Raw genomic sequence first — 20,042 nt, 5'->3', positions numbered from 1 at the left:
TTGGTGACTGTTTTCTTCCTGTATTTGGTTGCACCGGAAAAGTAAGAAGTGGATCAACGATCGTGTGAGTGAACAAAACAAAAACCATAAAGAATTAAGGAAAAACAGAAAGACGCTCGCTCGCGGTGCAGGAGTGAGATCAAATTTGGCGCACCGACGACCGCTTTTTGTGAGTGTGTGTGATTGAGTGTGTGTGTACATGTGATGTTTGTGCCTTCCAAGACAGTAAAGTGTCAGTGAGTGCAGCAGGCAAGAAAAGTCCGACAAAACAAACAACCACCAACAAGTGCAGTCTCGGCAAGCCCCATTCCGCGACCCGAGCACATCGAACCGAGGCGACCGTTCGCTGGTGGATTAATTCATCCATCAAGGGAGCACCAACGACGGCAGCATCATGTACCGACCGAATTTCTACGAATCAACGTGCCTCCGGTGCAGCGAAATCGTTTACCAGGTGGATAGGGTGGGCCCGCTGAAAGATTTTACTTTCTTCCACTCCGGCTGCTTCAAGTGCAAACGGTGCGGAACCAAGCTGACGCTCAAGACGTACTACAACAACCAGCACAATCAGGATGATAAAGAGGTAAGTCAATCGGACCGATCTTACTTTCGCGTCATCGGCCGCTTTTCGCTCAGCAGCGGCCCAAGCAGCGGCACCAGGCAACCGAAAAGGGGGGAAGCGATGATCGCTGGGCGGCGCCGGTGGGGCAATCGTAGCATTGGTGTGCCCCGATCGGGGGAAGATTAAAACAAGGAAATGAATTAAATGGCTACCGGGTATGATGGGCCTATTTGAGCAGTTACCGCATTAAATGTACTCGCTAATAGCTCCGGGGGCGCTAGTGAATGCATCATTTTTCCACCGCGTGCAAGATGTTGGATATGGTAAATTCGTTTCGTTTCGATGCCTCATACACGTTGCAAATGCAGCGCTACACAAATTCCATTTTGCTTCGCCCATCTCTTGGGCGTTGGTTTGACAGTACATTCAACCAAACCAAATCGGTACATAAGTAGTAGATATATTTGCCTGTGTAAAATCGGTTGGATATTCATATTACAAGAATTCTCAAAAAGAAGTCATATTACTAAGTGCTTTAGAGCACAGATTGACTAAAAGAGTCTGGCCTTATAATTTTATATGAAGTTTTTTACACAACTGTTGCAATCTAAATCGGCCCATATTTGTTGCACATTTGGCAGTGGTTATGATTCTGATCTTTGCTAATACAAACATTCGATAAAACCAGTTCGGATTCCATTTGGAACATCCTCTCACAGTAAAAACTAACTAAATAGATGGCTTAATCGCTTGGGAGTTTTACAAATGCTAGGTAGAACAATTTCATTAGCGGCTTCATCACAGACCACTCAGTTAGAAGCTTCTTTTTCTTTGGCACAACAGGCATTGTTGGTTAAGGGCTGCCTGCTCCACTAGTGGACTTGACTTGGCTTTCAGTGACATATTGATTGCTCATGTAATAATCAGTACTACGTATGGGAGCACGGTCCATTGGGGCTTGAACCCATGACGGGTATGTTGTTAAGTGACACGTTAAGTAATTAGAGGCTAAATGAAAAGAATTGGAATTAATGGCTTTATAATATTTTTTTATAGAAAAGAGTATTATTTCTGTATGTTTTTCAATAGAAGAATCATTTTCGTTTTCTGTCAATTTATTTTTTTTGATATTATTCTAAATATTTTTTTACTTTTATATTATTTTGGATTGAAGAGGTTTTACATTCTGAAATGACAACGAGTTCAGTGGAATTATACTTTACCATCTTGTATAAGGCTCTGTTATGTAGACAATCACCTAATTTAAAATAGATACAAATTATTAAATCGTAGCAAAACAAACATAATTTTACTAAAGACGACATGAAAACCTAAACCGGGGCATACATAAGTTATTTTACACCACAGCATTGCTTTAAATCAACTTCAACTAAGTTTCTTGTTATACATTTTAAAATATACAAAAGAATTTTCAAAATTATGTTCAGTTATGCACGCATAGTTTATTTTTGTTTGCTTTTTTGTTCAGTTTAAAAAAAGAACGATCTTTGGTTTACACACGTTTAGTTTATTCACGTTGTGGTGTTGTAAATTACCATAAAACCCAAGGCAACTTTACGCATAGAAAAAATAGTTTCAACATGATTCCTGAACAATTTTAAAGCGTCTAATCAAATTCCATTTCAATTAAATTATCAATTGAAATCTCGGGTTTTTCTGTCAAAACATACGAGCATAAAGCTCAAATTTTCAATCAAAAAGCAAAATTTTAAATAGACACTGTTTCTTACACTTACCTTTTCCAAAGGTAGTTCAATTGAAGATACTTTCAGAGTTTCAGCCACTCAGGATATTTACGAAACTATACAAGAGTCACTGCATCGGAAACAGTAAATGTATGATTTTGTATTTATGTTAGTTTTTAATTCCTATTTGTCAATTTCTTACCCGAAATTTTAGAGTGCGTTGAAGAACTCTTTAAACACAACTTCTTCTTCTTCTTTTGCCCCCTACAACCGTTGTCGGTAAAGGCCTGCCTGTACCACTTGAAGGATTGGCTTTCAGTGACTTGGATTACCCCCCATAGCAGTATAGTCAGTCTTACGTATGGCGGCACGGTCTATTTGGGGCTTGAACCCATGACGGGCATGTTGTTAAGTCGTACGAGTTGACGACTGTACCATGAGACCGGCTTCAACACAACTTACATTATTGTAATTGCCCATCCTGTTTATCAATCCTTGAACAATATTCTCCTTCGTCTAATAATTTTATAACCGATTATTCACTTTTTTATAAGAGCGATATCCTAAGCGAGACGTTCAATCATACACACGGATGTACATATTAAGCTCGAACCACACATGTGGTATACGAGCTCTATGTGAGGAAATACAAAATGTAAGCAAGAAGTCTCAGTAAAGCTGGTTTGTTCTGAACGTCTGTGTAACCCTCTAAACCAGGGGTCTCCAAACTTTTCAGCTCACTGGCCACATTGCTTCGAAAATAACTATGTTGAGGGCCATTTCACGTTACTTTGAACTAATAGGTAAACGTTAAAGCTCGTTTTTATAACAAGACTCTAACGAGACTCGCACAGGTTCGTATTACTTAATCTTGATTTTCGTCTAAGAAAAGTAAAAGATAAAATTTCATTTAAAAAAGTCAAATTAATTCAAATATTTGTTTTTAACCATTTTAAACCATTTAAAAAGTCATCGTGGGCCGCATTGACATCACATGTCCGGGCTAGCTCACTACAGCGCCTACCACAACTATATGAACAGTCGTTTTTCGCGATTTGCGGAAAATTCATAAGAGATGTAAAACGTTTTTCAAAAACTATTTTGAAATTGACATGAGAACCTTATCAATTTTGTGAACAACGGTTCAAAACTGATCCTACTATAAAATGTCTTTATAGTTATGGTACGACCATAAATTTGTTTTTTCGTCATAAGTCGTGCAAAAATGCGTTGAAAAAATTTGAAAAAAATATACAAAGATGTGAAATAGTATCCTGCACAACTCATACATTCACTGTTAATATCTATCTCTTATGGATTTTCCGCAAATCGCGAAAAACCATATAGTTGTTGTAGGCGCTGTATAGTCTTTTTCAACTGAGTCGGAGGTGACAAAATACAGTCATTATCCGATATACGCTATCGTACGGGACCGAGCGCAATAGCGTATCTCGAGTTTTCGCGTATAGCGGATTCCTTTGGAAAAATAGTTTACACTACCGGTTCGAGGGTTGAAATATATCGCCACAGAGTTTTGCATTAAAGTTTTTTGTTATAAAACAGGTATCTTATGTACAAATTTTATTCAAAATGCATTAAGAACATTAAGAAAATTCAAAAATAGCATAAAACATTTCAAAGAATTAAAATATTTGCAAAAAACACATGAAGCTGTCAAATTTAGAGGAATCGCGTACTGCGAATTCGCGTATATCGAGTATCGCGTACTGCGGATGATTGCTGTATTGAAAAAAAATTTCAACATTGTCAAAACTGCTTGCCAACTGCAAAAAAGAGCTTTTCTCGTGGCAACGTCAAAAATCTACAACTGAACGACAAAAAGCTCAAACCTCTGAATATCATCGATATTTTGTTTAAGATGTACTAAATTGGTATATAAATCAATTAGAAAAATGTATTTTAGAAATATTACCATAGCAATGGGTCACAACTGCGCCAAAAAACTGGTTGATCCCGCTTTTTTGCGAACGTTACTTTTTGTCATCTTTTATCGACTTTATTTCCTGGCTGCTCCAGGTTACGAAATTTGACAAAAGCTAAAAAAGTGACAAAAGTTCACTTTTTGGAAAATTTGTCAGCATTTTGTCACCCTCGTGGCCTTGCGCCTTGTGAATTAAAAAGTAGAGATGGTCTAGAGATATAAACAACCCTCTAAATTTATTTCTTTTTTTTTGCATGGAACTAGAATGTTTTGAATTTTTGAGCTTGTCACGTAGAAACAACAGAAGAAATTTACTTGTTATTTGACATGATTTTTATTCAATTGTGTTTGTTTTAGAAAAGTTAAATCAAATGTATATTACTTCTTCGTCTACTTGGCGTAACGTCCTACGCGGACATGCCGGTCTATACCCAAATAACCAGCTCGTACTTTATAGCTGATTTGGCGCTGTTTAACGAAAAATCGGTCCGATGTCGTACTTTGTGGCTGATTAAGAGATAGACGGTACTTTGCGGAACTATGGAGCATTTTAACAGGCACATGGTGCTCTTTGGAACTTTGCGGCTGATTAGCACTATGTGTAGGGTTCATGATGGAACTTGAAGGCTTGTTAAGAAAGCGTACCGAACTTGGTGAAACTTTATAGCTTTTTAATGCATGACATCGGTACAAGGTGGCCTTTGTCAAATTGTCAAAGTCTGACGCTGTCAATAATTTCATTGCTGCTGCACAAGTTAGATTAGTTCTTTAAAGAAGGGATTTTGAGGGAAGTGATTGTGATTGTACAGTAAATTGTGATACATTTGTTGTAATTTATGAATATTAAGGATTTAAAAATATACACATGTGCTGAAACGAAACAAATTCTGTTGTTTATTTCATCAATGACGTTTGCTTGAAAATAAAACACAAAGAAAAATAATCCCCGGTACCGTAGCATAAGGAAGCTGCTTAGGCGCTATTTAGAAGGACCACCTGGAACTTTGATGCTGTTTATCTACTGCAAAAGGCGAATTAGAGCAGCGATCTTTAGCGTGCCAAAATGAGCTGTTTAAGCAATTCTGGCTATTTGGGTACAGGCTTTCGAAACTTAATTCATTACCACGTAGTCGGATAGTCAATCCTTGGTACGGGGGGACGGTTCATTCTGGGCTTGAACCCATGACGGGCATGTTATTGAGTAGTTCGAGTTGACGAGTGTAGTACGGGACTGCCCCCAAATGTATATTAACAACGTTTAATTAACGTTTTTCAGACACTGTTATATTTAGCAATTAGATTTTATATATTGATAACCATTATGGAGATATGCTGATAACTATTCAAATCCAGTTTAATTTATTTCGATAATAACTACGGGTATTCCCCTATATATGCTATATATGCGTAAAATAAAAAAGAAAAATTTGGGCAAATTTTTGTTTAATTCAGCTTTAAATCGTAGGTTAAATTAATTAAATAATTTAATTGATCTGAATTAATTTGAACCGGTCTCGTGGTACAGTCGTAAACTCGTACGACTTGACAACATGCCCGTCATGGGTTCGATCCCCAAATAGACCGTGCTGCCATACGTAGGACTGACTATCCTGCTAGGGGGGGAAATCAATTAGTCACTGAAAGCCAAAGCCCACAAGTGATACAGGCAGGCCTTGACCGGCAACGGTTGTTGAGCCAAAGAAGAAGAAAAAGGGAATTGATTTGAAAATTAACTGAAAATTACAATGTTGTACCTTTTAATGTTTTTAATTCAACCATAATGGAATTTATTTTGCATTTGAAATTCACCGAGTCAAATTAGTACAATTTGTTCAAAGAACTGTAAAATTTAGAATATCGCGTATAACTAAATGGCGTATATCGAGTATGGCGTATATAGGTAAATACTTGTAATTGAATAATTTAAATATCTTTATTTTTCAAAAATTTATTTTTTTCAAATCTACAAACTTCTTAATTATACGTAACAGTTATAAGTCCAAATTATGAAAGATAAAAAATGTCTCTCTCAAAACTGTCCAATTCAATGTTTTGCTCTCGCCTTCCAACTGTACATTTAAAAAGCTGCTGGCCCATCCCTACAACTTTGCTTCTTGGGAACGTGTAATCCGAGAGGGCGGATGGGAATCATTCCGTCATGGTGCGCATTCTCCTTCAAAGTCGGAGCGTACGTCACCAAAATGGAGTGAAGAAAACAACGCAACATCAACACGGTACAAATGATGTAAAATTTAGCTGAAAACAGTGAAAATAGTGAAGTAAAACGTAACCAAATCGCTGATCACAACCCAGTACACGTCGTTCATTGTTGGTAGTGCGCAATCGTTCAGCGAAAACATGTCGGACAGCGGCAGCGGCTCTGATGCTGACAGTGTGGCATCGAATCGGTCTCGCAAAAGTGGTGGCTCGAATCGCTCGGTGTCACGGTCGGTGTCCCGGTCGCCCCAGCGCTCCCGTTCGCCCTCGACATCGCAGTCGGACAATGAGCGGCCGCGGAAGAAGCAGCGCAAGGACCGCCGCCGTCTGGACGACGAAGACGATGACGACGAGGAGGAGGCGGAGGATGAGCAGGAGCCGGAGGGTGAGGATCTCGATTCGGAGGAGTACGACGAGGAGGAGGAAGACGACGACCGGCGCGGAGGGCGCAAGAAGAAGAAGAAGCAGGAACGCTTCGGTGGTTTCATCATCGACGAAGCCGAAGTAGACGACGAGGTGGACGAGGATGATGAGTGGGAGGATGGGGCGCAGGAAATGGGCATCGTGAGCAATGAGATCGAGGAGGTGGGCCAAACGGCGCGCGAAATCGAAAACAGACGCCGCGGAACGAACCTGTGGGACTCGCACAAGGAGGATGAGCTGGCCGAGTATCTGAAGCGCAAGTACGCGGATGCCTCCGTGGCCCGGCGGCAGTTTGGCGACGGTGGGGAGGAAATGTCGGACGAGATCACACAGCAGACGCTGCTGCCCGGCATCAAGGACCCGAATCTGTGGATGGTGAAATGTCGCATTGGTGAGGAGAAGGCCACCGCCTTGCTGTTGATGCGCAAGTTCCTCACCTATCAGAACACGGACCAGCCGATGCAGATCAAGTCGGTCGTTGCACCGGAAAGCGTCAAGGGCTACATTTACATCGAGGCGTACAAGCAGGCGCACGTCAAGTCCGCCATCAACAATGTGGGCAATCTGCGTGTCGGTATCTGGAAGCAGGAGATGGTCCCGATCAAGGACATGACGGACATCCTGAAGGTGGTGAAGGAGCAGACGGGACTGAAGCCGAAACAGTGGGTCCGGCTGAAGCGCGGCATATACAAGGACGACATCGCGCAGGTAGACTACGTCGATCTGGCCCAGAACCAGGTGCACCTGAAGCTGCTGCCTCGTATCGACTACACGCGTCTCCGCGGAGCGCTGCGTGCCACCCAGACGGAGGAAAGCAGCGATGCGAAGCGCAAGAAGCGCCGGCCGGCGGCCAAATCGTTCGATCCGGAAGCGATTCGTGCCATCGGCGGCGAGCTGACGTCCGATGGGGACTTCTTGATCTTCGAAGGCAACCGGTACTCGCGCAAGGGCTTCCTGTACAAAGCGTTCACCATGTCGGCCGTGCTGGCGGACGGTGTGAAGCCGACGCTGGCCGAGCTGGAGCGCTTTGAGGAGCAGCCCGAGGAGATTAACATTGAGCTGGCCGTTTCGTCCAAGGAGGACCCGGTGACGGCCCACTCCTTCTCGATGGGCGACAACGTGGAGGTGTGCGTGGGTGATCTGATGAACCTGCAGGCAAAGATCATTGCCATCGATGGATCGCTGATCACCGTGATGCCGAAGCACGAGGAGCTACGCGATCCGCTCATCTTCAAGGCGGCCGAACTGCGCAAGTACTTCAAAACCGGCGACCACGTGAAGGTGCTTGCCGGCCGGTACGAGGGCGAGACGGGTCTGATCGTGCGCGTGGAACCGTCGCGCATCGTGCTGGTGTCCGATCTGACCATGCACGAGCTGGAGGTTTTGCCGCGCGATCTGCAGCTCTGCACGGATATGGCGACGGGTGTGGATTCGCTCGGCATCTACCAGTGGGGCGATCTGGTGCAGCTCGATGCGCAAACGGTCGGCGTAATTGTGCGCTTGGAGCGCGAGAATTTCCACGTGCTCGGCATGCACGGCAAGGTGATCGAGTGCAAGCCGACCGCGCTGCAAAAACGGCGCGAAAACCGCAACACAATCGCGCTGGACTGGGATCAAAACCAGATCCGCCGGAAGGACATCGTCAAGGTGATGGAGGGTCCGCACACGGGTCGGGACGGCGAAATCAAGCATCTGTATCGCAACCTTGCCTTCCTGCACTCGCGCATGTACACCGAGAACGGGGGCATCTTTGTGGTGAAAACGCGCCATTTGCAGCTCGCCGGTGGCAACAAAAATCCGATGCAAAACAGCAACCCCATGATGTCACCGTTCGGCGGGGGTATCATGTCACCCCGCATCCATTCGCCGATGCATCCGTCTGGGGGGCGGGGTGGCGGTGGCGGCGGACCGACACGCGGCGGACGGGGCGGCGGGCGTGGTGGGGCACGCGTTTCTCGCGATCGGGAAATTTTGGGCCGAACGATTCGCATCACCGGCGGACCGTACAAGGGTGCGGTTGGTATTGTGAAGGATGCGACGGAGACGACGGCCCGCGTGGAGCTGCACTCGTCCTGCCAGACCATCTCGGTCGATCGGAACCACATCGCGATCGTCGATGGGGGCGCTACCAAGGCGGGCAGCGTCTCGTCGTACATGCGTACGCCGAGCCGCACACCGGCCGGCAGCTACGGCGCCCAGACGCCGGTCTACTCTGGCTCGAAGACGCCACTGCACGGCTCGCAGACGCCGCAGTACGATCCGGGCAGCCGCACGCCGTACGGTTCGATGACGCCTTCGCACGACGGCTCGATGACGCCACGCCACGGCGCCTGGGATCCGACGGTATCGAACACGCCCGCCCGGTCGAACGATTTCGACTTCATGGAGGAACCGTCCCCTTCGCCGGGCTACAATCCGAGCACGCCGGGCTATCAGATCAACACACCGTACGCACCGCACACGCCCGGCAACATGTTCAATGCGGACAACTACAGCCCGTACCAGGCCAGCCCGAATCCGAGCCCGTCGCCGTACCAGGTCGGTGGCTACATTGGCACGCCGTCGCCGAGTGCGTACTCGCCAGCCACGCCCGGTGCGCCGGCCTCTCCCTACAATCCGCAGACGCCCGGGGCCGGGCTTGACCCGCAGCTGGGCGACTGGTTCACGACGGACATCGAGGTGACGATTCGCAGCCACGGCGATTCGGACCTCAGCGGGCAGACCGGCATCATCCGCACGGTGAACAATGGGGACTGTGTGGTGTTTCTGCCGGAGGAGGACCACTGCGTAACGGTGCCACTGTCCAACCTGCAGCCCGTGCTGCCGGAACCGGGCGAGAAGTTTAAGGTCATCGTGGGCGAGGACCGTGAGACGGTGGGCGAGTTTATCGACATGTCCGGCAGCAACGAGGCGGTTGTCATGATCAACGGCCAATCTACGCTTATCCCGATGAACTATATGGCTCGCTATCGGGAGCCAACGAAGAACTAAACGTAGTGTTGATGTTAAGCGCGATAGTAACGGTGAAGCGAATGGGGTTTGGGCAGGGGAAGACACGTACGATCAAATGCTCGATGATGGACCGTAACAGTAACTGCTTTTTTCATTATGTTCATCCCTTTTCACACTGATTCAAACAACCTTTTTAAGTGACAACTACTGTATTTGCTCCTGCGCACCCATGGGCCACCCGAATGGACATATTGCTTATCTCAAATAAAGAAATAACTAAACAAACAAGAATTATACAATGCTAGTCCTGTAATACATGTTAAAACAAAACATTCCGAAATGTAGAAATGTTGTTATTTGAATTTAAAAGTATGGGAGATTAGGATGAACTTATGATATATAGATTAGGCTGATTACATCAGGAACACAAACTCTGAACACCCGTGACACAAAATGTGGGCGCACGATCAATCAACCCGGCGCCCTGTGATATTGTATAACTTATGTAATGCAGCTATGTCCCTTGCGCTAATTAATTAGCTCACCCAATTGGGTTTAATTGCTCATAATCGCTTCCTGTGTTCGTTCACTTCAAAACATTCTCTTGAGGAAGCTCTAACTCCAACGTAGGGTAGTGCATTTACCCCTGGCTGCAACGGTGCAACGACTTGGTTGCATGCGGGTCGGGCATGGGGAGAGCTTTTCGTGACCGGTAGCATAACACTGCGCCGTTTACGGAAGCTTCACCGTCGTCCTCGGGTGTGCTGCTTTGCAGTGGGTCATAAATGCCTTACGACACACTCATCGTTACCGTACAGCCGACATGATTAGTGCGACCGACGATCGATCGACTATGCTAATCAGGGCTTATTCATAAAGCTCACTCAGCATAAAAGTGGTTTCATCACGCTGTTCTCTCTTTTCTCCATCCCGTTGCAGGTCTACTGCTGCTCACACGTACCAAAAAGTGGTCCCGGCCATTTCGACCAAACCTCGGTGGGCATCCGGCAGGCGCTGAACGTACCGAAGAGTACCAACTATGTGAACGAACAAATCCGGGGTCATCGGAACGACAGCATCGACGGTAAGGCGATTGGGTGTTGTGGGGAAGCTGTCCAAGGTTGTTGTTTTTTTTTCTCCACCCTTTAAACATGTAAACACGGACTCACGCAGCTCCGATCAAAGCCTTTCGGAACCGCCACGGAACAATTCCGGCAAGTAGCGGCCCTGCCCGTTGGCACTCCGCACCGCGTGGTGTTTCGGTTGGTTCGCTGGAGAACTATTGAGCCGGAAAATTGGCTGAAAACGAAAGCTTTCCAACATCGTGTTTCGCCCAACGGCGGCGATTTTCATGTCCGATTTTCTTTTCCTGTTGTGTGCGAGGAGATGAGTGAATTTTAACGCGGTTAATGTGCGCTTCCGTTCGCTGCGCTTTAATAGCATTTTTGTGTGTGTTTTTGTTATTCAGTTGGCTTGTTATTAACGACAGCAACATTAAACTATGCTCCAACGAATAGACTCAAACGGAAGCACAACGGTCCGAGTTGATCGGGTTTATGCATTGATGCGCGTCTTTGGTTCATCTTAGGCCTGCTTGTACAAACTCATCTAATTCTCTTCGTTTAGTAGATGGCCAAAGATCAGCGGACGGCGTTTACCACTGATGATTGATGCATACTTTCTGGCCAATGCATCAAAAGCTCATCAAAACGATGAACCACGGTTATTCGTTGGCTGCTCGACTGTTCGATCGTTTCGTTCCGGACATTCACTAATTAAATAAAAGCTCGTACCCGTGCCAACAGCCCCGAATGGAGCATATGTTCCGTCCAATGGTTTATGCGTTCTCTGTCTGTCTGTCTCTCTCTCTCTTCTACTCCAGGCCAACAGCGACTTGGAACACCGAATGGGTACAATAATGGGGGCAGAGAAGGAAATACGCCACCTCAAAATGATCCGGACTACAAGTACGGCCGGTTCGATGCAAGCGCCCTACACATAGCGCATGCCCTGAAGCAGACAGAGATTCAAAAAGCATACGACAAGCCGCGCGAAAAGCCCATCGATTACTATCTGGTAAGTGATATTTATGATGGCTATTTGAGTATAGTTTTTTTTCATTTTTATTAGCTTATTTAACAACGTCCTCTTACTCTTTCAAAGGCGCGCGATGAACAAGCCAAGCTGGAGATGAAACATCGAAAGGAGGAAGATGATCTGTACAGAAAGTTTGCCCGCAAACGAGAAGAGGAAGATCGACGGATGCAGAGTGAAATTCAGGTTTGTGTTGCTCCCCTTCGACAGTTCCATAAAAAAAAACTACTCCAACAATACTTGCCTTTCCTTTTCTGGACACAGGACGAATGGGAGCGCGAGCTGCAGCGGTTAGCGCACAAGTTCGAGAAGGAGCTCACCACCAGCAGACGATCGCGCGAGGATCAAAACATCCTGACGCTGAAGCACGAGCAGCAGAAGGAAGACCTGGAGAAGAACATGACCATCCGGAAGACGAAAAAGAAGGAAAGCCTCACGAGAAAGCTGCTCGAGCACGAGCGCTCCGAGACGGCCGCCCTGGTCGACCGGCAGTCGAGCGAAATGCTGGAGCTGATCAGTGTACGGCGAAGCGAGTACATGCAGAGCGAGAGCATATTCCTGGACGACGACATCAACGAGACGGTGGTGGCGATGGAGTACCCGCTGGTCGCACCGAAGCCGGCACCGCCCGCCCTGAGCAAGTTCCAGGTGTACAACGATCCGGTTGAGTTTCAGGACGTGGATCAGATCGCCATCACCGTCGCCCAGGAGGATCAGAAAACGTTCACCGACCTGGTGCGGCAGCTGGTGGGCCGCTGCACCTCCGACATCGAGAAGGCGCGCACCATCTTCCGGTGGATAACGGTGAAGAACTTGAACACGATGACGTTCGACGACAATCTGCGGGGCGACACACCGATGGGACTGCTGCGCGGCATCAAGTACGGCACGGAGAGCTACCACGTGCTGTTCAAGCGGCTGTGCAGCTACGCCGGCCTGCACTGCGTGGTGATTAAGGGTTACTCCAAGAGCGCTGGTTACCAGCCGGGCGTGAAGTTCCAGGACTCAAGGTAAGATATGCACCAGATATGTCGACCGTGTGCTCTTGTGGTGGTAGGAGGTGGTGGTGATGATGTGGTGATGAAGCCGGGTGCCCTCACACAAAAACGGAGTTGATATGACACTCTTCGGTTTTAACTCGTTACCCTTTTCGTTTTTGCGCTCTTCAGTCATCCGAAAAATTCCAGATTCCGCAACTCGTGGAACGCGGTCTACGTGGCGGGTGCGTGGCGATTCGTGCAGTGCAATTGGGGCGCCCGACACTTGGTCAACGCGAAGGAGGCGCCCAAGACGGGCAAGGGTAAGAACGACAGCTTGCGATACGAGTACGACGATCACTACTTCCTGACCGATCCGCGCGAGTTTATCTACGAGTTCTTCCCGCTGCAAGAGGAGTGGCAGCTGCTGAAGCGACCGATTACGCTGACGGAGTTTGAAAACTTGCCCTTCGTGCGATCGCTGTTCTTCCGCTACGGACTGCACTTTGCCGACGATGGTTACGGGGCCGTTGTCTACACGGACGACACAGGTAAAGCCGTTAGAGGATGGGACGTTAGTGTGGGAAAATATTTAAATTTTACGAACCTTTTGTTTCGACGCAGGCGCTGCCACGGTGCGGATAGCGATGCCGTCCGACATGCAGGGTTGTTTGATCTTCCACTACAACCTCAAGTTCTACGACAGCGATGAAGATTCGTTCGATGGTGTCTCGCTCAAGCGGTTCGTCATGCAGTCGGTCATCAGCAACGTGGTCGCCTTCCGGGTACACGCACCCTGTTCCGGTGCGTTCTTGCTCGATATCTTTGCCAACGCCGTCACACCGCAGGAGTACCTTACGGGGGAACCGATGAAGTTCAAAAGTGTATGCAAATTTAAGGTGCGTAGCTTTCCTTCATCACACTGGGATGGTCTGGGTGGTCCAGAATGTATCACCATGCTTTCCTTCCGGTTTTCAGATTTGCTGTGAAGAGTTGCAGACCGTGATGGTGCCTTTGCCGGATTGTGCCAGCGGCGAATGGGGTCCCACAAAAGCGACGCGTCTGTTCGGACTCATACCAATTACACATCCGGTAAAAAGCGTTTCTTCTCATCCACGGTACACCGATCTGACCATCTTTTTCCGGTTTCGCGGTGCATATTGTTTCAGGAACCACTCATCTTTGCCGGACGAGCGATCGAACTGCAATTCCGTATGTCAAGACCGCTGACGGACTTTATGGCCACACTGCACAAGAATGGCATCGAGGAGAAGAAACTCTCGAAGTATGTGCAACAGGCGATCCTTGACGATATGATCACATTCAACATAAGGTAGGTTGCGGCTAGGCAATTGCGCCCGGCCCCAAATGCAGTGTGGCTTGAGCTTGGGGAAATTAATTTGCCTTCCATCTTTGTTCGCAGCTTTCCAGAGGAAGGACAGTACGGGTTAGACATTTACACCCGCGAGGTGGGATCAGTTTCGCACAACAATAATTCCTCAACCGAAAAGCACCTACTCACACACTGCTGCAAATATCTGATCAATTCATCCAAGCGGAACTAAAGGTTTTTACGATACGGAGAAACAACGCAACCGCGACACTAACAAGCAGCTTCGAAAAAAAATGTGCACCGTTTAATGCTAGTGGCCTTTTTATCCTCTAAACACGCTGTACATATGGACAACATCAGTCACAGTACCCCTCATTAACTTCCACTCCCTAACCCCTCCCGGAGTCGAGCAACAAGGGCAAATGATCCGAACGTGCTAACGAAGAAGAATCTGTTGTATGTTTACCGTAACATGAACGAGAAGTGTACTTTTAGTTTAAAAAATGTGTTTTCTTTTAAATAATAAACTTGTTACAAATTCATCCTACCTGAAACAGAACCGCCCGTGGGACATTTATTTTCGATTTCGGCCATTTAGCAGGTCAACGTTCACCTTCTCTTCGAGCTCTTTGTGATGGGCCCGGATGGAGTCAAACGTCTTCTGCTCGTTGGTGATCTGTTGCAGCAAATGGTTTCGTCTGGTCTGCATTGCTCGATATTTCGCTCGCATTGTTTCAATGGAGTAGATTAATTCCTGCAACGATTTCATCACATCGGCCGTTCATCGTAACACAAACGGCAGACTTCATGGACCATGGAACACTTACCTCGGTACGCTCCTTTTGAAATCCAAGCTGCAATTGGTAAAACTTCAGCGACGTCTTCAGTTTGTTCACCACCAGCGGGCGAACCTGCTCGCTGACACTTTTGCCCGTGGGGCGCCACATTTTGTTCGAGCTGCCTGGCGCTTTGCTCTTTAAGCTTTCCAAAATCTCCACATTGGTATCGATGTCGCATTCATTCCACAATCTGTTCACTTTCGTCACCAGTTCTTGCTGCAATCCGTCGCGGAATTCCTGCACCGCCACCTCAAAATCATTTTCGTTGGCAAAGAAATCCTTGAACTCATCGAACCGTGCGGTACTGCAATAAAGTATGTTAAGTTCATTTTATTGTATTGTAGGTGTGGAACAAACGACAACTTACCTAATTCCATTCACTAATGCTGTGTACGAATCGAGAAATTGTTGCCTTGCGGTTGTTTTGTTTGCCTCAGCCATTTCTACACAATACCGTTTGAATGCGATCCGCGCATTTAACGGCTGTCAAAGGCCAGCCGTGCTGTCAAAGTAACGATAGTTTACGCTCGCGGGTTGAAAAGCGTAATAAGAAAGAACGGTTACAACATTTTCTGATTTTTATAAAAATGTAACTAATTTCATTTATTGGAATTTGTATTACAATATCTTTCCTCATTTTTATCGTATCATTCGTTTAGCTATCATTTTACGTTCTACCTTCGAGCAATAAAATTTGGTATAGGCTTTCTACACCTTGGGCAGAGCAGCCCATGTTGACATTTGCGCGCTGACGAGTATTGTTGATACCTGTGCACGAAAAGAAAAAGAAATTTGCTTTTGGAAAGTTTGTTTGTATTATCGCAGCTGTAACACGTCCGCGATCCTCCCGGAATCGGAAATAAGGCGAAAATGAAAGTCCTGCCCCAGCATCTGGCCGCACCAATATTCGCAAAATGAAACGACAGCGGTAAGGAGGGCGCAGTGTGTGATCGTGCGGCTGCCTCGTTGCTCATTCGGTTTCAACTCAAACAATTTCAGGGTCAAAGCTGGACCGAGCAGCAGTCATGTTTACGTGGAGGAACCGTACATGAGTGAGGGATATGAATTCCCACTGGCTCAACACAAAGCGGCACCCATAGAGCGATGGCTGGAGGCGCAAATCCTTCCAGGTGATACGCTGCAAGCGATCGCGCTGAGATTCAACTGTTCGGTAGGCTTCCTTGTCTCTACTGAGGTGGGCAAATGTATTGATATGTTTTTTTCTTTCAAACCTTTGTAGATACCTCAATTGAAGAAGTTGAACAAAATAGACAAGGACAACGAAATCTATGCACGAAACGTGATTCGCGTTCCGGTGACCCCACACTCAATCCTGCTGGAAACCCTACCGCGCGTGCACACGAGCGGGAACAGCAGCCCCAAAAACATCACAACCACACCGCCGAGTGTAAGCCATGTTGCGGTGGAAGCGAAAGCCACCCTGGACGAGAAGCTGATTCTTGCCGCCGTAAGCAACGCCTCGATTCAGCCGAGCAGCAGCGCTGCCACGCAGTTTCCTAGAAAGTCTTCCGGAAAACACAGGGACCGTGCCGACCGGTCGAGTGAAATCGCGCTCGACGATCTGCACGGCGACGAGGATGTGGGATTAAGCGAGCCGCTGCTGCTGAGCGGCGAGTATGACGATAGCTTTCCGCAGCCGCGGCCACTGCGGCTGCCGGCAAATGACTTTTCATGCAATGGGAGCGATTGTGATATATCCTGGATTTGTTTGCTCGTCTTTATCCTGGCGCTTTGCTTCGCAATTCCACTTATTTATGTAGTGTATGTGGCGGAACACATAGAAAAATATCATCACGATAGTTTTAATGTTAACCACAGCGCGAAACTGTGACCACGGGGAAGGCATTGTGTAACGATTATATATATATATTTACATACACTTGTTATGTTAGTGTCCTTTTCCGTAAACTGTATTCTGTATTACGTTTTTCGTGGAGGTACGGCGACTAACTGAAGGATTATGAGCGGCGAGCGGTGTCAAACATCTGTAAAAAGAGTGCCTTTTACATCTGTTGATTAGCTCTTTAAATAAAATGATATTTTCTCCGGCAAACCAATCTGATAGCCGTTCAAATACTTCCTGTTGCGTTTTATTAGCTTTGTCATGATCATACACAATAAATTAGTACAACATTGGACATTTTATGCCTTACAAACTAGGTCTTGTAAAAGTTTTTAAATGCAAAAATCAGTCTCCATTTTCGTTGCATGAGATGGAAGGGCTCGAATTGTTGTGTGTTTTGCTGTGTGTATCTCTATAAATACCTAATTCTTGTCTATCCAGCACAAGTTAGACAGATACGGAACGCTAACTCTACCATATTTTGAGGCGCATCCGCTCGATGACAAACGTACAGCTCCTTGGCGGGGCTGTGAAACAGGCGTCCGACGACCCAAAACTCGACCCGTTCGCCCGATCCATGATCTTTCGGAACGGACAGCAGCATGCCCTGTTCCTTGATGGCTACCAGCGATCGTTGCGTGTTCAATTTGCTCGACTCACGCGACAGAAGGTTGCGAAACTTTTTCGTGTTTTCAAACGTCGCGTGTATCAAGGTGCACGTTTTGCGGAACAGATTCATGATGATATCATTTTTCACGTTGGCGCCGCTAACCGTCGGTGCCAGAAAGTATCCATCGCCCATCTCGAGCTGGACGTAGTAAAACAGCAGATTTTCCAGCCCGGTCGTTAGCTGCGTCGGGATGAGTTCCGAAAATTCCTTGCACCGGTTCTCGGACAGATCCGTAATGTCGAAACTGCTGCTCCGCTGACTGCTGTCCATGCTTTGGCCCCAGTCGGAATCGTCGTCATCGTCCGGTTCAGGATTTTGCTCCTCGCGAATCGCTTGATTTTTTATCGAGCTGGAAGCGTTCGATTCCTCGTCATGGCTGCGCACCTGCGCACGGTCCTCGTGCGGCGCTTGGTCGCCCGCCTGCTGTTTGCCCACGCTCGTCGGTATGCACTGCGGGCGCCGGTTCGAGTCGATCCAGATGCGGATGAGATTTTCGATTCCGGTCGATTTGAAGTAGCTCAGCATATCCTGTATCTCGTCGACGTAGCGGGAAAACGATTTGCTGTGCGTCGTGTCGATCGGCACTTCCAGCACCACCACCATCAGCAGGTTGCCGATCGACACGAGCATCAGGTAGGCGTCGTTCTTCTCGTGGAACCCGTCCGCACAGTACTGCTTCGGGTAAAACTTGCGCCAGATGGCCATGTTCTTCACGTCGGTGGTGGTAAGAATTTCGAACACGCCCAAATTTTTCAACACCGTCTCAATGTCCATCATGTACTCGCCGTTCAGATGCGTACAGACCAGATGCTGCTTGTAGTACAGCGCACAGCCGATGACGGTCAGCAGACAGAACAGATCGACAAAATCGTCGTTCCAGTTGCGATAGTCCATCGCTTCCAGCTCGCCTAGCGCATCGTCGATGCGCAGCTGTATCTCCTTGGGAAGTGGGACAAAGTGGGCCTGGGGGAACGTTTTCTCGAACTTGTCCCAGTTCCGATTAGCCTTGATCGAGTGGCGTATCATTTCGCACAGCTGCATCAGTTCGGTTTGCTGCTCAATCGGTCTATTAAACACGGCTGTACCGCAGCGATACAGTGCGTTTAAGAAGCGACAGATCTGTTCACTCTTCTGCTTCACCGCAAACACCGACGAGTACTTGGAGCTGAAGCCGAGCAGCAAAATCCCATCCTCGAACACGGTGTACGTCGTGTAGTAGAGGACGTTTTTGATCTTCAAATTTGTCATTATGGACTGTTGATTAAACGATTGGTTGAAAATCGAATGCAGCGTCACGAAGCTGCCCCGGGAGTTGAACAGGTAGTTGTTCTCGCGCGTGGGATAGCAAAACTTCACATCCAGCTCATCGTTCTGCGTGTACTCCTTCGAGATGAAGATCATGCTGAAGATCAGATCGTTGTTGCTCATCGACTGGATGTCCTCCTTGTCGAACAGCGTCTCCTGGCTCTGGATCAAATCCATAAAGTTCGTAATCTTGATCTCGATCGCGTTGCTAATGTCTGGCTCGATCATTTCGAAAAAGCTAATTTTAATAATCGTCGGTATCTTGGTCGAACCTTCCAGCAGCGATTCGAAGTTGTCCACCGTAACCTGCTCGGCATCAATGGACTTTATCCAGTCCTTTGACTTGACCAGCTTGCCTTTGGCAAACACCGAATAGTCTTTGATCTTATCCACCATAAGCTTCCGGCCGTCCGGGAACAGGCTCGTCGTCAGCCCAAGTATGGTTTCGGTCAGCGGCAACACTTCCTTCAGCGGGACATTTTTCTTCGGCGCAATACTGATGATGACGTCTTTCTGGATGCCATTGATTTGCTCTTTTTTCGACGTATCGATGACGCTCACCCGGAAGAGCTTGTGTTTGCCCTTATCCTTTTGCCCGAAACGGGACAGAATGCTCTCCTTCTTGCGGATCGACAGGCGCCGATACTCGTTGCGGAAGAACAGATCATCGTCGAAGGCGGCGGGCTTCGCGTGGCAAACGAGATCAAATTTGACGAAAAACAGGGAGTTGTTTACGATGTACTGACCCCATTCGTGCGATCGCGAATCGCAGCTACTGTCGCTACAGTCGGACGATGCGTTCGACTGATCGTCCGTCCAAACTTGCGGATCGTCATTCATTGCACTGAGTGGACAGTTTTCGTATACTGCGAATTACCAAAAAAAATATAATGCATTTATCGGTGCATTGAACACAATTGTTGATAAACACATAAAAAATAAAACAAAACTAATCGGAAGTCCGATCTTGCGAGCACAGTTTGAGTTTACAAATTTGTTGACATCGTAATTGTTGACAAAAAAGTAGCTGCGTGTCAAGGTTCTTACAAGCAAAGCTGAAACAAAACTAATTGGTTTCAAATATGTGTATAAATAGTATTTAAGATACAACTACTTAATCAGAGATTTTTCATCTTGTTTATTCATTGCAAAAGATTT

General features: G+C 47.0%; 5 protein-coding genes across 13 annotated transcripts in view; 3 read left to right on the top strand and 2 right to left on the bottom strand.

The window, feature by feature from the left end:
• Positions 1-14,765, top strand: part of LOC120948018 (hillarin) — a 28,813-nt gene extending 14,048 nt beyond the window's left edge. For 8 of the 9 annotated variants that reach the window (XM_040363985.2, XM_040363978.2, XM_040363982.2 and 5 more), the window contains exons 2-11: positions 43-583; positions 10,742-10,886; positions 11,685-11,878; positions 11,966-12,082; positions 12,161-12,906; positions 13,066-13,424; positions 13,498-13,772; positions 13,852-13,965; positions 14,043-14,206; positions 14,297-14,765. In XM_040363985.2, coding sequence (XP_040219919.1) covers positions 395-583; positions 10,742-10,886; positions 11,685-11,878; positions 11,966-12,082; positions 12,161-12,906; positions 13,066-13,424; positions 13,498-13,772; positions 13,852-13,965; positions 14,043-14,206; positions 14,297-14,438 — 2,445 coding nt within the window. In that variant the 5' untranslated portion in view covers positions 43-394 and the 3' untranslated portion in view covers positions 14,439-14,765. The remainder of the gene's footprint in view (positions 1-42; positions 584-10,741; positions 10,887-11,684; positions 11,879-11,965; positions 12,083-12,160; positions 12,907-13,065; positions 13,425-13,497; positions 13,773-13,851; positions 13,966-14,042; positions 14,207-14,296) is intronic. The other variant, XM_049611199.1, reaches the window with a different exon arrangement.
• Positions 6,376-10,093, top strand: LOC120948017 (transcription elongation factor SPT5). Its single transcript, XM_040363977.2, has one exon. It carries the CDS (start codon positions 6,569-6,571, stop codon positions 9,839-9,841), a length of 3,273 nt encoding a protein of 1,090 aa, XP_040219911.1. The 5' UTR covers positions 6,376-6,568; the 3' UTR covers positions 9,842-10,093.
• On the bottom strand, positions 14,751-15,531 carry LOC120948019 (uncharacterized). Its single transcript, XM_040363989.2, has 3 exons — positions 15,413-15,531; positions 15,034-15,349; positions 14,751-14,960 (listed from the first exon to the last, which is right to left on the bottom strand). Exons 1-3 carry the CDS (start codon positions 15,484-15,486, stop codon positions 14,781-14,783), a joined length of 570 nt encoding a protein of 189 aa, XP_040219923.2. The 5' UTR covers positions 15,487-15,531; the 3' UTR covers positions 14,751-14,780.
• Positions 15,532-15,784: 253 nt separating this feature from the next.
• On the top strand, positions 15,785-17,142 carry LOC120950969 (lysM and putative peptidoglycan-binding domain-containing protein 3). Its single transcript, XM_040369417.2, has 3 exons — positions 15,785-15,973; positions 16,045-16,216; positions 16,286-17,142. The coding sequence occupies exons 1-3, from the start codon at positions 15,960-15,962 to the stop codon at positions 16,895-16,897; spliced, it is 798 nt and encodes a 265-aa protein (XP_040225351.2). The 5' UTR covers positions 15,785-15,959; the 3' UTR covers positions 16,898-17,142.
• LOC120950968 (protein inturned) lies at positions 17,135-19,885 on the bottom strand. Its single transcript, XM_040369416.2, has one exon. The coding sequence runs from the start codon at positions 19,722-19,724 to the stop codon at positions 17,343-17,345; it is 2,382 nt and encodes a 793-aa protein (XP_040225350.2). The 5' UTR covers positions 19,725-19,885; the 3' UTR covers positions 17,135-17,342.
• Between the last annotated feature and the right edge of the window lie 157 nt (positions 19,886-20,042).

The sequence above is a fragment of the Anopheles coluzzii genome, chromosome 2 (genome assembly GCF_943734685.1).
Source record: "Anopheles coluzzii chromosome 2, AcolN3, whole genome shotgun sequence".
Classification (NCBI taxonomy): domain Eukaryota; kingdom Metazoa; phylum Arthropoda; class Insecta; order Diptera; family Culicidae; genus Anopheles; species Anopheles coluzzii.
Note: the sequence above shows the minus strand (reverse complement) of the source record. Positions and strands in the feature narration are given on the sequence as shown.

Coding starts and splice junctions, on each gene's coding strand:
- LOC120950968 (XM_040369416.2), bottom strand. CDS start 19,724: ATGAATGACGATCCGCAAGTTTGGACGGACGATCAGTCGAACGCATCG.
- LOC120950969 (XM_040369417.2), top strand. Junction 16,217..16,285: donor CGCTGAGATTCAACTGTTCG/GTAGGCTTCCTT, acceptor AAACCTTTGTAG/ATACCTCAATTGAAGAAGTT.
- LOC120948017 (XM_040363977.2), top strand. CDS start 6,569: ATGTCGGACAGCGGCAGCGGCTCTGATGCTGACAGTGTGGCATCGAAT.
- LOC120948019 (XM_040363989.2), bottom strand. CDS start 15,486: ATGGCTGAGGCAAACAAAACAACCGCAAGGCAACAATTTCTCGATTCG. Junction 15,350..15,412: donor GCATTAGTGAATGGAATTAG/GTAAGTTGTCGT, acceptor ACTTTATTGCAG/TACCGCACGGTTCGATGAGT. Junction 14,961..15,033: donor TTCAAAAGGAGCGTACCGAG/GTAAGTGTTCCA, acceptor AAATCGTTGCAG/GAATTAATCTACTCCATTGA.